This window comes from Panthera tigris, chromosome D1 (assembly GCF_018350195.1).
Source record: "Panthera tigris isolate Pti1 chromosome D1, P.tigris_Pti1_mat1.1, whole genome shotgun sequence".
In the NCBI taxonomy this organism is placed as follows: Eukaryota; Metazoa; Chordata; class Mammalia; order Carnivora; family Felidae; genus Panthera; species Panthera tigris.
The window spans coordinates 22,471,828-22,488,024 of record NC_056669.1 but is presented as its reverse complement, the minus strand read 5'-3'; the positions used below and the strand labels follow the sequence as shown (position 1 = coordinate 22,488,024).

Sequence of the window (16,197 nt, the reverse complement as noted above, 5' to 3'; positions counted from 1 at the left end):
AGCCAAGAATTCTTTATCTAGCAAGGCTGTCATTCAAAATAGAAGGAGAGATAAAAAGTTTCCCAGACAAACAAAAATTAAAGGTGTTTGTGACCACTAAACCAGCCCTTCAAGAAATTTTAAGGGGGACTCTCTGAGGGGAGAAAAGAAAGCAACAAAGATTAGAAAGGACTAGAGAACACCACCAGAAACTCCAACTCTACAAGCATCATCATGGCAACAAATTCATCTTTCAGTACTCACTCTAAACATCAATGGACTCAATGCTCCAATCAAAAGACATAGGGTAACAGAATGGATAAGAAAAGAAGATCCATCTATATGCTGTTTACAAGAGACCCACTTTAGACCTAAAGACACCTTCAGATTGAAAATAAGGGGATGGAGAACCATCTGTCACGCTAATGGTCAACAAAAGAAAGCCGGAGTAACCATACTTATATCAAACAATCTAGACTTTAAAATAAAGACTGCAGAAGAGATGCAGAAGGGCATTATATCACAATCAAGGGGCCTATCCACCAAGAAGAACTAACAATTGTAAACATTTATGTGCCAAATGTGAAAGCACCCAAATATATAAATCAATTAATCACAAACATAAAGAAACTCATCGACAGTAATACCATAATAGTAGGAGACTTCAACACCCCACTCACAGCAATGAACAGATCATCTCATCAAAAAATCAACAAGGAAACAATGGCTTTGAATGACACACTGGACCAGATGGACTTAACAGATATATTCAGAACATTTTATCCTAAAGCAGCAGAATATACATTCTTCTCCAGTGCACATGGAACGTTCTCCAGAATAGACCATATACTGGGACACAAGTCAGCCCTAAGTAAATACAAAAAGATTGAGATCATACTTTGCATATTTTCAGACCACAACGCTATGAAACTCGAAATCAACCACAAGAAAAATCTGGAAAGGTAACAAATACTTGGAGACTAAAGAACATCCTACTAAAGAATGAATGGGCTAACCAAGAAGATAAAGAGGAAATTAAAGAGTACATGGAAGTCGATGAAAATGGCAACACCACAACCCAAAACCTCTGGGATGCAGCAAAGGCGGTCATAAGAGGAAAGTATATAGCAATCCAGGCCTTCCTAAAGAAAGAAGAAAGATCTCAGATACACAACCTAACCTTATGCTTTAAGGAGCTGGAAAAAGAATAGCAAATAAAACCCAAAACCAGCAGAAGACAGGAAACAATAAAGATTATAGCAGAAATGAATGCTATCGAAAGCAAAAAAACAGTAGAACAGATCAATGAAACCAGAAGCTGATTCTTCGAAAGAATTAACAAAATTGATTAACCACTAGCCAGTTTGATCAAAAAGAAAAAGGAAAGGACCCAAATAAATAAAATCAAGAATGAAAAAGGAGAGATCACAACCAACACAGCAGAAATAAAAACAATAATAAGAGAATATTATGAGCAATTATATGCCAATAAAACGGGCAATCTGGAAGAAACAGACAAATTCCTAGAAACATATACACTACCAAAACTGAAACAGGAAGAAATAGAAAATTTGAACACACCCATAACCAGTAAGGAAAAAGAATTAGTAATCTAAAATCTGCCAAAAAACGAGAGTCCAGGGCCAGATGGCTTTCCAGGGGAATTCTACCAAACATTTAAGGAAGAGTTAACACTTATTCTCTTGAAGCTGTTCCAAAAAATAGAAATGGAAGGAAAACTTCCAAACTCTTTCTATGAAGCCAGCATTACCTTGATTCCAAAACCAGACAGAGATCCCACTAAAAAGGAGAACTACAGACCAATTTTCCTGATGTACATGGAAGCAAAAATACTCAACAAGATATTAGCCAACCGGCTCCAACAATACATTAAAAAAATTATTCACCACGCCCAAATGGGATTTATACTTGGAATGCAGGGCTGGTTCAATATCTGCAAAAACAATTAACGTGATTCATCACATAAATAAAAGAAAGGACAAGAACCATAGGATCCTCTCAATAGATGCAGAGAAAGCATTTGACAAAATACAGCATCCTTTCTTGATAAAAACCCTCAAGAAAGTAGGGATAGAAGGAGCATACTTCAAGATCATAAAAGCCATATATGAACAACCCAATGTTAATATTCTCAATGGGGAAAAACTGACAGCTTTCCCCCTAAGGTCACAAACAAGACCAGGATGTCGACTCTCACCACTGTTATTCAACATAGTATTGGAAGTCTTAGCCTCTGCAGTTAGACAACACAAAGAAATAAAACGCATCCAAATCAGCCAGGAGGAGGTCAAACTTTCACTCTTCGCAGATGACATGATACTCTATATGGAAAACCCAAAAGATTCCACCAAAAAACTGCTAGAATTGATTCATGAATTCAGCAAAGTTGCAGGATATAAAATCAACACACAGAAATCGGGTGCATTCCTATACATCAACAATGAAGCAACAGAAAGAGAAATCAAGGAATCGATCCCATTTACAGTTGCACCAAAAACCATAAAATACCTAGGATTAAATCTAACCAAAGAGGTGAAAAATCTATATGCTGAAAACTACAGAAAGCTTATGAAAGAAATTGAAGAAGACACAAAAAAATGGAAAAAGATTCCATGCTCCTGGATAGGAAGAACAAATGTTGTTTAAAATGTTGATACTACCCAAAGCAATCTACAAATTCAATGCAATACCTATCAAAATAACACCAGCATTCTTCACAGAGCTGGAACAAATAATCCTAAAATTTGTATGGAACCAGAAAAGACCCCGAATAGCCAAAGCAATCTTGAAAAAGAAAACCAAAGCAGGAGGCATCACAATCCCAGACTTCAAGCTATACTACAAAGCTGTAATCATCAAGACAGTATGGTACTGGCACAAGAACAGACACTCAGATCAATGGAACAGAATAGAGAACCCAGAAATGGACCCACAAACGTATGGCCACCTAGTCTTTGACAAAGCAGGAAAGAATATCCAATGGAATCAAGACAGTCTCTTCCGCAAGTGGTGCTGGGAAAACTGGACAGCGACATGCAGAAGAATGAACCTGGACCACTTTCTTACACCAGTCACAAAAATAAACTCAAAATGGATGAAAGACCTCAATGTAAGACAGGAAGCCATCAAAATCCTCGAGGAGAAAGCAGGAAAAAACCTCTTTGATCTTGGCCGCAGCAACTTCTTACTCAACACGTCTCCTTAAGCAAGGGAAACAAAAGCAAAAATAAACTACTGAGACCTCATCAAAATAAAAAGCTTCTGCACAGCGAAGGAAACAATCAGCAAAACTAAAAGGCAACCGACAGAATGGGAGAAGATATTTGCAAATGACATATCAGATAAAGGTTTAGTATCCAAAATCTATAAAGAACTTATCAAACTCAACACCCAAAAAACAAATAATCCAGTGAAGACATGGGCAAAGGACATGAATACACTTCTCCAAAGAAGACATTCAAATGGCCAACGGACACATAAAAAAATGCTCAACATCACTCATCATCAGGGAAATACAAATCAAAACCATAATGAGATACCACCTTACACCTGTCAGAAAGGCTAACATTAACAATTCAAGCAACAACAGATGTTGGCGAGGATGCAGAGAAAAAGGATCTCTTTTGCACTGTTGGTGGGAATGCAAGCTGGTGCAGCCAGTCTGGAAAACAGTATGGAGGTTCCTCAAAAAACTAAAAATAGAACTACCCTACAACCCAGCAATTGCACTACTAGGCATTTATCCACAGGATACAAGTGTGCTGTTTTAAAGGGACATATGCACCCCCGTGTTTATAACAGCACTATCAACAATAGCCAAAGTATGGAAAGAGCCCAAATGTCCATCAATGGATGAATGGATAAATAAAATGTGGTATATATATATATACACATACACACAATGGAGTATCACTCAGCAATCAAAAAGAATGAAATCCTGCCATTTGCAATTACGTGGGTGGAACTGGAGGGTATTATGCTAAGTGAAATTAGTCAGAGAAAGACAAATATCATATGACTTCACTCATATGAGGACTTTAAGACAGAGAACAGATGAACATCAGGAAAGGGAAACAAAAATAATATAAAAACAGGGAGGAGGACAAAACAGAAGAGACTCATAAATATGGAGAACAAAGTGAGGGTTACTGGAGGGGTTGTGGGAGGGGAGATGGGCTAAATGGGTAAGGGGCACTAAGGAATCTACTCCTGAAATCATTGTTGCACTATATGCTAATTTGGATGTAAATTTAAAAAATAAAAAATAAAATTAAAAAAATAAATAAATAAATAAATAAAGGAATTATCCAGCTGTGCTCTCATTTCTTGGGACTCATCAATCAACGATTCTGTTCCTTTTTTCCCATACACCAAATTCTCGAAATGTCTAAATGTTTGCTATGTGCCTTAAGAAGCTACTTGCAAAAGGCTAAATAACCAAAGGAGGATCTTAGGTAGCTAGGTAGATGGGTTAATAAAAGGATATCAAAAAGATATTCACCAAAACTTAACAGTGGTTATAACTGACTGATGGATTTCTGGTGATTTTTTACCTTTTTCTTTGTTTTTCATCTTACTTCATGATTAACTTTTATCTTTATAAAGAAAAACACCCAATATTTTTAGTTTGGAAACAAAGCTTTCCTATTCCAAATATTCACATCTCCATTACTTATTAAATAAACTGGCTTTTCTTAGCTTATCTCCTTGTATAAAGGTCAATTACAGAGTTCAGGAAAATGTTAGGAGGCTGAAAAGAAAGTACAGTGACTTGTGAACAACACTGCCAGCAATACTAAACGTCAGGGTTGGACAAGATCTTAAAAATACTTTGGTCCAACTAGCCAAGCAATGTTTAAATTCTCTTTATAATATTCCCTGATAATTAATAATCTAGTGTTTGACTCTCATGTTATAAACTTATTACATTCCAAAGCAACCTATTCAATTTTTGGATAGGTCCAATAACAGGGTCCATTGCTTGCACTAATCCACTGCTTCTGTATAGTTTTCACCAACGTGTTCAGAAAAACTGTATTTAACCACTAGTAACGTTCTCCTGGGCTCCTTCAATTATTCCTTATTTTACATAGTTTGTGCCCCTTCCACCAGTCTCATCACTGTCCTGTAAAAGCACTTCAGTGATCTACATACCTTTTACAGTAGTGTCCCAGGACACCCAGTATTTCCAGTATGGCCTCACTGAAGCAGTGTTGGAATGCTATCTTCCTCATTCTCAATATCACCCTAGTTTTCTACTGACTACATCACACAGGTGACTAATATGAAATCTGTTACTTGGTAAAAGTCTTTTTTAACCTGCTTTTCTACCAAAGATAATGTGATTCAACTAAACTTAGTTACTTTTCAAAATCCAAATCCTGAACTTCAGATTTTTCTGTCCTGGAAAAGTTAAACCTGACCCACTTCTTTGGCCTGCTGTATTCATTCATTCAATATTTTTGAAAGCCTACTATTGGCCACTCACTATTCTAATGCACTAAATAACCATTAAACAAAACAGACAAAAATCACTGCCTCATGCTACAGACATTTCTGTCATCTTTTTTGATCCTGACTTAATAAGCTAACACTTTCACTATCTATCTCTCTCAGTTTTCATGACATCCATAAAATATAACTAAACTCCTTGCATCTCTATCCAAATCACAGATTAAAAAGAACAAACAAGGGCTCCTGGGTGGCTCAGTTGGTTAAGCGTCCAACTTCAGCTCAGGTCATGATCTCAGGGTTCGTGAGTTAGAGTCTGCATTGGGCTCTGCACTGATGAAAATGGATGCAGAAATTCTCAACAAAATACTAGCAAATTGAATCCAATAGTACATAGTTATTCTTGGACTGAAAGCATCCAATCAATGAATAGGATATACCATATTTGCAATCAAGGAACATGATATACCATATTAATAAAAGAAAGGATAAGAACCATATGATCCTCTCGGTAGATGACAGAAAAAGCATTTCACAACATACAGCATCCATTCTTGATAAAAACCCTCAATAGGGACGCCTGGGTGGCTCAGTTGGCTGAGCAACTGACTTGATTTTGACCCAGGTCATGATCCCAGGGTTGTGGGATCAAGCCCTGTGTTGGGTTTTATGCTGAGCATGGAGCCTGCTTAAGATTCTCTCTCTCTCCCTCCCTCTGCCTCTCTCCCTACTCGAGTTCTCTCTCTAAAAAAACAAACAAGAAAACCCTCAAGAGGGGTGCCTGGGTGGCTCAGTCAGCTAAGCATCTGACTTCGGCTCAGGTCATGATCTCCAAGTTCATGAGTTCAAGCCCTGCATCAGGCTCTCTGCTGTCAGCACAGAGCCCACTTTGGATCCTCTGTCCCCCATTCCCTCTGCCCCTCCCCCACTTGCACTCGCTCTTTGTCTCTGTCTCTCGTTCTCAAAAATAAACACTTAAAAAAAACACAAAACCTCAATGAAGTAGGGATAGAGGGAACATACCTCAACATCATAAAAACCATACATGAAAGACCCACAGCCAATATAATCCTCAGTGGGGAAAAACTGAGAGCTTTCTTCCTAAGATCAGGAACAAGACAAGGATGTCCACTATCACCATTGTTATTTAACATAATACAAGAAATCCTAGCTTCACCAATCAGACAACAACAACAAAAAAAAATAGGCATCCAAATCAGCAAGGAAGAAGTCAAACTTTCACTATTTGCAGGTGACATGATATTCTATGTAGAAAACCCGAATGATGCCACTGAAAAATTGTTAGAACTGACACATGGATTCAGTAAAGTTGCAGGATACAAAATCAACGTACAGAAATCTGATGCATTTCTATACACCAATAAAGAAGCAACAGAAAGAGGAATCAAGAAATCAATCCCATTTACAACTGCACCAAAACCCATAAGAATACACCTAACCAAAGAGATAAAAGATCTGTACGCTGAAAACTACAGAACACATATGAAATAAATTGAAGATGACACAAAGAAACAGAAAAACATTCCATGCTCGTGGATTGGAAGAACAAATATTCTTTGCAGAGCTACAGCAAACAATCCTAAAACCACAAACAACCCCAAATAGCCAAAGCAATGTTGAAAAAGAAAAGCAAAGCTGGAGACATCACAATTCTGGACTTCAAGTTATATTACAAAGCTGTAATCATTAAGACTGGATGGTACTAGCACAAAAACAGACACATAGATCAATGGAACAGAACAGATAACCCAGAAATAGACCCACAACTATATGGTCAACTAATCTTCAACAAAGCAGAAAAGAACATCCAATGAAAAAAGATGGTCTCTTCAACAAATGATATTGGGAAAACGGGACAGCAACCAGTAGAAGAATGAACCTGGACTACTTTTTTACATCATATACAAAAATAAATTCAAATGGATCAAAGACCTAAATGTGAGACAGGAAACCATCAAAATCCTAGAGGAGAACACAGGCAACAACCTCTTTGATTTCAGTCATAACAACCTCTTATGAGACACATCACCAGAGGCAAAGGAAACAAAAGCAAACGTGAATTACTGAGACTTCATCAAGATAAACAGCTTCTGCACAGAAAATAAATTGTTTCTTCACAGAAAAAAATCATAAAACTAAAAGACAACCTTTGGAATGGGAGAAGATATTTCCAAATGACATATCTGATAAAGGGTTATTAATAACATCCAAAATCTATAAAGAACTTTTCAAACTTGGGCCTCAGTTGGTTGAGCATCTATCTGACTCTTGATTTTGGCTCAGGTCATCATCTCATGGTTTGTGAGATCAAGCCCTACTGTAAGCACAGGGCCTGCTTGGGATTCTCTCCCTCTCTCTCTCTCTCTCTCTCTCTCTCTCTCTCTCTCTCTGCCCTTCCCCTGATCACTCAAGCTCTCTCTCAAAATAAATAAACATTAAAAAAAAAAAAAAAGAGCTTACCGAACTCAACACTCAAAAATCAAATAATCCAGCTAAGAAATAGGCAGAAGACATGAACAGACATTTTTCCAAAGAAGACATACAGATGGCTAACAAACATGAAATGATACTCAACATCACTCATCATCAGGGAAATAGAAATCAGAGCTACAATGAGATATCACCTCACACCTGTCAGAATGGCTAAAATGAACAACACAGGAAATAACAGATGTTGGCGAGGATGCAGAGAAAGAGAAACCTTCTTACACTGTGGGTGGGAATGTAAACTAGTGCAGCCACTCTAGAAAACAGTATGGCAGTTCCTCAAAAAGTTCAAAAAAGAACTACCCTATGATCCAGCAACTGCACTACTAGGTATTTACCCTAAGGATACAAAAACACTGATTCGAAGGGACACATGCACCCTGATGTTTATAGCAGCATCTTCAACAATAGCCAAGATATGGAAACAGCCCAAGTGTTCATCAACAGATGAATGAATAAAGTTGTGGTATACATATACACTGGAATATTACTCGGCCATAAAAAAGAATGAAATCTTGCCATCTTCAATGACATGAATGGAACTAGAATGTATTATGCTAAGCAAAATAAGTCAATCAGAGAAAGACAAATACCATATGATTTCACTCATATGTGCACTTTAAGAAATGAATCAGATAAACATAAGGAAAAAAAGAAGAGAGGCAAACCATAAAACAGACTCTTAACCATACAAAACAAACTGAGGATTGCTGGAGGGGAGGTTGGGCTGTGAGATGGGTTAAATGGGTGATGGGTATTAAGGAAGGCACTTGTTATGATAAGCACTGGGGGTTATATGTAAGTGATGAATCACTAAATTTTACTCCTGAAACTAATATTATACTATGTTAACTAACTGGAATTTAAATAAAAACTTGAAAAAAAAATTAACTAATTAACTAACTAGAACAAACAGGATAAGGCTATGGTCCAGGGTATTCCAACATAAACTTTCCTTTATTAATTCACTGAAGAGTTAAGACTATTCATACAGTTATTCATTTAGTGAGCTAACCCTGCATCTAGATTAGATTTCTCTATCTCATCTACAACTATATCAGGAAGGGCTTGTAAAATATACTGAGTGTCTCAAATTTCCTACACTTTTCAGATTTTTTGCCCTAAATTTTCAATAATGCAAAAGCTTCAACTCTGCCTTGTATAGATTAAAATAATTTAGGCAACAGTGACAAAATGCTATACCTACCCCTTTCATCCAATAGGAGATTTTCTGGCTTAATATCCCTGTGAGTTATCCCAATACCATGTAGATAAACCTAAAAGAGAAACAGAGAGAGGCATACTTTGCTAACTTACTTCATTCATATTAATTTTATGTAAAAGGAAAAGAAACAACTGTACTTACCACCCCTGCCATGAGTTGATGGAAGAACCTTTGAGCATCTTGTTCAGGCATGCCTATGTCTGGCTCTATAAGAATTAATAATGAAAGTTAGCCGGCCATGTAAACATAATCAGGCAGCAACCACAGAGTCTCCTAAATCAAAGCTTAGACATTTGTGATGGCATACTGGCAAACAGAATCTTATGCTAGCAATTAAGACTCTAGTGTCCGTTAATTCACACGGTACTTAATTAACTCACATTCCCCATCTGTTATGTGGCAAAAATAAAATAACATCACAGGAAAACTACAGAGAGAAACTATTATCCAGATCAAGAATGCAAGCCATACCTTGAAAGCCTCTGATTATCTTACACTAATCATGATTTATTTGGTATCTTTCCAATTCTCCCCTAATTTCTTCTAAATGCTCTGACATTGTTTTCTTCATCACTAAAATGTAATTGCCAAAGTATAAGCCTGGGCAAACATAAACTAATATCACCAAATATTGAACAACAAAATGAAACTTCATCTAATCCCTCATACTACAAAGCTATGAATGCCTGCAAAGTTCCTTTGGGAAATACAGTTTTATTAAAAAATGTTCTATTGTCAGTTTTCTTTTTATATTTTGATCTCTGTCTTTACCTCTTGATTTCTTTTACACTGAACTCTCTCCTGAGATACATACTGGAGATTCTAAATAATCAGTTTTTAACTGTGAAAACAATAGCTGTAGACAATAAATTTAGATCCACATAATATATTTTTACGTACTTCTCAGTGTTCTGAAACATCAAGCCTTTGAATCTACATAGAATGCTGAAAGTACCAAGTACAGAATTTACTAAATATAGGTAAAGCAATTCTAAAAAGTTCTCAAGTTATTTCACTTAAACAAAAAAGAACAAATATAACAACATGCTATCATTTTGGCTCTGTAAATGCATGCAATGATTTCATGTAACTGGAATGTCTATAAAGAAAAGCCACTGTATAGGTAAAACAATACTTCACCATGAGATTAGTTTATCATTCTGAAACTCTACAAAACAGCAACCCTAACCAAAATCACATGCACAATTTGGGAAAAAGGTTCTCCTTGATGAATCTATATATACTTTAATGTATTAACATAACTTGCAAAAACAAGAAAACTTCCTGTAATTTCCTTGTTGCATAAGCAGTTCTGAGTGGACAATGACCAAATAGCAGATCCAAGATTAAAAAACAAATTTAGAAACTTAATTAGTAGAATAGACATGTTAAATCTTATTTCCATACCTATTCGGTCAAAAAGTTCTCCTCCACTACAGTACTCCAGAAATAGATACTGGATATTGCCTTCTCTCCTGTGGCCATAGAATTTCACTACATTCTCATGATTTAACATTTTATTGATACAGATCTCCTTCTTAATATTTTCTGGACAGTCTATGGCACGTTTCATGTCTACAATCTTGACTGCAACTGCTTCTTCAGTTCTTCTATTCACAGCAAGTTGAACTCTAAAAAGGAAAACGAAGACATGTGAATTCTATTTAAGACTTCAAAAGATTAAATATTGACTTATCCAACAATTTTACCTTCGTTACTTTCTCCACCCGGTAAAAGCCAAGAAGATGGTTTCTGCCATGTTCTCAACAGAGAGTACTCCTTTCTGAAATGTGATGTATGATGGCTAATGCTCTACAGAAGTCATTATGTTGTGTATCCAAAGGTTATTTAATAAATGCTTGATAAAGTAAACTAAAACGGAGTAACAGTAATTCTAGGCCACATCACATATACACATGCTCTATTTATTTGATTTTAATAACGTTACCTAATATTTATTAACCTCATGCTATATATGCCTGTGCTAACTGTTCTAAGCACCTATGGGGTAGGTACTATTATTGTCATGGTAGACCTGAGGAAACAGAGATACATTAAGGAGCTTGCCTAAGAACACAAAACAATGTGTTAGTATGTAACAGAGTGAAAATCTGAAACCAGGTAGTCTGACTCCAGAGTCTGTTCATTTGCTCATTTAACCACCATGCTTAAAACCCAGCAAGGAATATGTGGGAGGAGAACCTGACTTCACAGGTCTCTTCCACTTCTTTACAGAAAAAAATGTTTTAAAAAAAGGAAGAGGGGCGCCTGGGTGGCTCAGTCGGTTAAGCGTCCGACTTCGGCTCAGGTCACGATCTCGCGGTCCGCGAGTTCGAGCCCCGCGTCCGGCTCTGGGCTGATGGCTCAGAGCCTGGAGCCTGCTTCCGATTCTGTGTCTCCCTCTCTCTCTGCCCCTCCCCCGTTCATGTCTGTCTCTCTCTGTCTCAAAAATAAATAAACGTTAAAAAAAAAAATTAAAAAAAAAAATAAAAAAAGGAAGAAAAAAAAATTGATCCTTCCAAAATTTCACGCGGCTTTAGTTCCCAAAGGTCTTAGATTTCAAATGCAAAGATGTGTTCTCTGAGATGCCACTGTATTATAATAAACAATTCCTGGTGTGCCTAGGTGGGTCAGTTGGTTGAGCATCTGACTTGATTTCCCACTCAGGTCATGATCCCAGGGTCGTGAGATCGAGCCTCAAGTTTGGGTCCACACTGGGCATGGAGCCTGTGTAAGATTCTCTCTCTCTCTCTCTCTCTCTCTCTCTCTCTCTCTCTCTCTCTCCCCCTCTCCCTCTCCCTCTCCCTCTCCCCCTCCCCGCCCCCCCCTCAACCATGCTCGCTCCCTGTATAAATAAATAAATGAAAATAAAATAGAATACACAACTCCAAAACAACAAATCTGTACTCAAACAAGACAACAGACAGAAAACGAAAGCAAGCGTGAAGGCAAGGTAAAAGGACTCAAACTCACTCTCCATAGGCACCTTCTCCCAGGGTTTGCACCAAGTCCCAGTCTTCCACAAAGGGCACTGCCATGACTCCAGGATGGATCACGGCTGTAAAAGGCAAGAACCCGGAAAAGATGGGGCTGAGGATAAGCTTCAACCATCTGCCACGATCCCTCAACGTAACTAACAGTTTGGTTTCCCCCTCCGCCTCACCCGTATTTTACCCAAGGCTCTCAAGCACCAGCAAGTATACTAAATTCTGGCATGTCGTGGTGTAATTCACACTCCCCACTCCCACGCGAACCGAAGCTACAACCGCCGCCCTCAGGCCTCCGAGGAAATGCAGCGGCTGTGCTGAGAGGCTGGGGGCACAAATGCTTTGGGGGGCGGGTGACTGGGGAAGGGAAGGGGTGAGACAGGTGAAGGGCTGCGGGCTAGAGGAGGACAGGGTTTCCCGACGACGCCTGCCGCCCCTCCTCCCCCCTTGCTCAGCTCCAATTCCCACCCCCACGCCATCCAGAAGGCCGGGAGGAGCCTGGGGCGGGGCCAAACTGCCCCAAGAAGCGGAAGGAAGGGCTAGCTGGCACTCGGGACGGCTGGCGCCCAAACCTTTGGGGTCCCCAGCAGGCAGAGAGGTAGTCTCTCCAATCCCTCTACAACAGGGTCCCCTGGTCCCAAACTCCTCCAGTCTCGGAAACCGCCCCTCCGCGGGAATCTCTCTGATCCACTTCGCTTGTCACCCATAACTTTCTCTCGCCATGCCCCTCTCAACGAATGTAGACCCCCGAAGTCCTTTTCCAGACTCCTTTCCAACCCTACCGGCTGCCTCTCCTCACCAGGCCGTCCTTTGCCCGCCACCACAGGAATCCAAATGCGGCGCTTTTCCCGCCAAAACTTTCCCGGCGTCACGCTGTCGCAAACGCGCGCACCCTTGCCGTAAAGCAGGAGAGCGCGCGTCTCCTACTGCGGCTGCTGTGAAGAGTGGCCTCTTCGGGCGGCCGGTACCCAGAGGTTGCCCCCGAGGCGTGAGCTGGCCAGGCCCGGGTTACTTTAGAGTCGAGAGGAGACCCAGGCTGGAGAGGTTTAAGAACAGCCGAGTGCATCAACGCGAAGAATCTCCCGGCCGGTGCATGCAGGTGTCCGGCGCGTGGCCCGCAGTCGGGCCGTCCTCGCGCTCCTGGGCGGAGCCGAAGTCCCCTCGGAGACCTGCACACACGCTGGGAGTGCGGGTCCTCGAGTACCCTCCCCGCTGCTCTGGGCCTGGCAGCGTTGTGCGGATAGTATTCAGAAGTGTTGCCCCGGAAACTTTAAGAAGGGGCACAGATCAAACTAGAGCCGAGAAGCTAGAACAGCCGTTTCGAACAGATCCCGTGAAGAATGACAGAACTTTGTGGCGGGAGCGAGAAGCACAGACTGGCCGCGCTGCGGGGTGGGGGGTGGGGGGTGGAAAGGCATCCCTCGGAAGCAAGCGACACTTTGTACTGTGAGGGCGTGTCAGATAACCAGTTTTGCCTTGTCTCCAGACTCCAAAACACGACTTTAGCCCAGCCTTTCTGAAGGAACGGCATCTCCATAGCCTTAATTCTTCTATCCTCTTTTTCATTCTCACTGTGTAAAAAAGACAGACTGTTTTGCCTCGTTTTTTACGATGCGTTATTTTAAAAGCAGAGTAACCAGTTTAAATGGGAAAGAAAATTCTCGGGATAGGGACTTGCTTGAGAACAAAATAATGTGGAAAAACCGTAAGTGTTTCCCCTTGACAGTAAACTAGACTGGGAACTCAAGGTGCAGGCAAGATAATCTCCATTAAATTCTCCAGTTCTTAAAACTGGGCTACACACCTCGAGTATAAAGCTCTTGATTGTGATACTGGTAATACAGTAAAATGAGTGTACAACATGTTACCCAAAAAAGCACACACGTTTTAAAGCAAAGTCTGGGGACAGAAAAACAAGGCCAGAGCACTTCAAAGTGCTTGTTGGAGTTTTTAACCATGACATCAACAGTTTAGGGTTCATGGAATAAAGTAAGTTTTCCAGGTCATTTACTCCATTTTCGCACTGTGCTATAAACAAAGAATATGAAGAAAGGAAGAGGGGGACCTACACAGTTCCTGTGTCTGGATGGAATTAAGCTATCTTAGCCTGAAAAATGAATAAGGTATACAGGTTTCAGGCAAAATACCAGTTAAAGAATGTGAGAGAATCAGTGCACACAATAGCTTCTGTTCCCTTCTGAAACCTTACTACAATAGTAAATATTAAAACGATTTAATAATAGTAAAGTTTACTATTTTAAAATAGTAAATTTGTAACAAAAGGCAATAACCCACAAGAATGGAGTATGAAAAACAAAATTTTGGAAATTGGGAAGTTTTTAGATGAATGATAAAGATGAATCTTTTCTTTCCAGCAATAGGAAAGAAAAGCAACTTGATTTACATCACAGAACTCCCAAAAGGCTCAAGTTGGATTAGTGACACCAGGTAACAACGTGGAGATGAAGGTGGGACTAAACAGGGCAGGCTGAAAGACTAAGAAGCCAAAAGAATTGGATCCCGTCCCTCCTTTATATACCCAAGGAACTGCTCCTCCCCAAAGCTGGTACAAAACTTGAGAGGGTAAACCCTATCCTAACTGGAGAGCATCAGGCACAGTTAAAAACTTGGGTACCTTACTGAAAACAAAGGTATTAAGTTTATGTACTGAAACTCAAAGCCTTCTTGCCCCACCTTACTCCCAGAAATCTGCCAGCTAGGCATCCCTAAGACATACAGGCCTTCAGGAGGGAATCTAACCTATCTAAAAGATCTAAAAATACCGGTATCAGGGATCTCCTATGTAACAATTATGTAACAATGTAATTCTGTTCCTGTGTAACAACGTGACAACTCAGCCAGATCACAGGAGAGCAGCTGACATTCAGTAAGCCCCACCCCATATAGACCTTCCAATCAGCTTTTTAGGGCCCCACTTCCTAAGAAGAGCAGACAACCAAGAATTTGAAAAGGCCTTTAATATGAAGGATATTAAAACAAAGGATTATTTTTTTAAAAAGCTCTTGGACATAAAAAAAAAAAAATAGTAACAGCAGAAAAAAAAGGAAACTAAATAGAAAGGTTAGAAAAAAAAAGTTTAGGAAATCTCCCAGAAAGAAAAATAAAGATGGGAAACCAAGAGTACATATAAGAGTATCAGGAGACTAGGGACACTTGGGTGGCTCAGCCAGTTAAGCATCCAACTTCGGCTCAGGTCATAATCTCACAGTTTGTGAGTCCAAGGCCCACTCTGGGCTCTCTGCTGTCAGCACAGGGCCCACTTCGGATCGTCTATCATCTTCTCTCTCTCTCTGCCCCTCTCCCGCTCTCAAAAATAAACATTAAAAATGCTAACTAACTTGGATGTAAATTAAAAAAAAAAAAAAAAAGAATATCAGAAGACTAACCCAGTAAGTCCAACATCCAAATAATTTTCAGAAAGAGAAAAGGAGTTGAGAGAATACACAAATAAGTAAATTTCTTAGAACTGAAGAACTTGACTTTCCATACTTAAAAGTTTAAAGTACCCAGCACAATGGATGACCCATCCCCAAGTGCATCATTGGGAAAACTCCAAAATATTACATAAAAAGAGAGGTTCCTAATAGGCCTGTGGTGGGAATTGGAGGGAATGGACACATACCAAAAAATTGAGAATCAGAATAGCATTGCATTTCTCAACAACATTTAGAAGACAGAAAACCATGAATGGCCTATGCCTTCAAAATAATTCTAAGGAGGGGCTCCTGGGTGGCTCAGTTGGCTGAGCGTCTGACTCCCGGTTTCAGCTCAGGTCATGATCTCACAGTTGGTGGGTTCCAGCCCCACGTCAGGCTCTGTGCTGATGGTGCAGAGCCTGCTTGAGATTCCCTTTCTCCCTCTCTCTCTGCCACTCCCCTTCTCGCTTGCTTGCTCTCTCAAAGAAATAAACTTAAAAATTAAAAAAAAATAATCATTCTAAGGAAAAGTTCTCCCCAACCTGGAACTCTGTACTTGCCCAATTGAGTGTGACAAGAAACATGCAAG

General features: G+C 39.7%; 1 protein-coding gene across 2 annotated transcripts in view; it reads right to left on the bottom strand.

Annotated features, from left to right (window-relative positions):
* The window catches only part of CHEK1 (checkpoint kinase 1), a 31,722-nt gene extending 18,699 nt beyond the window's left edge, over nucleotides 1-13,023 (bottom strand). The window contains exons 1-5 of one of the 2 annotated variants that reach the window (XM_007074070.3): nucleotides 12,971-13,023; nucleotides 12,158-12,242; nucleotides 10,592-10,815; nucleotides 9,326-9,390; nucleotides 9,167-9,236 (exon numbers count right to left, since the gene is read on the bottom strand). In XM_007074070.3, coding sequence (XP_007074132.1) covers nucleotides 9,167-9,236; nucleotides 9,326-9,390; nucleotides 10,592-10,815; nucleotides 12,158-12,222 — 424 coding nt within the window. In that variant the 5' untranslated portion in view covers nucleotides 12,223-12,242; nucleotides 12,971-13,023. Of the gene's footprint in view, nucleotides 1-9,166; nucleotides 9,237-9,325; nucleotides 9,391-10,591; nucleotides 10,816-12,157; nucleotides 12,243-12,953 lie in introns of both variants that reach the window. The other variant, XM_042958090.1, reaches the window with a different exon arrangement.
* Between the last annotated feature and the right edge of the window lie 3,174 nt (nucleotides 13,024-16,197).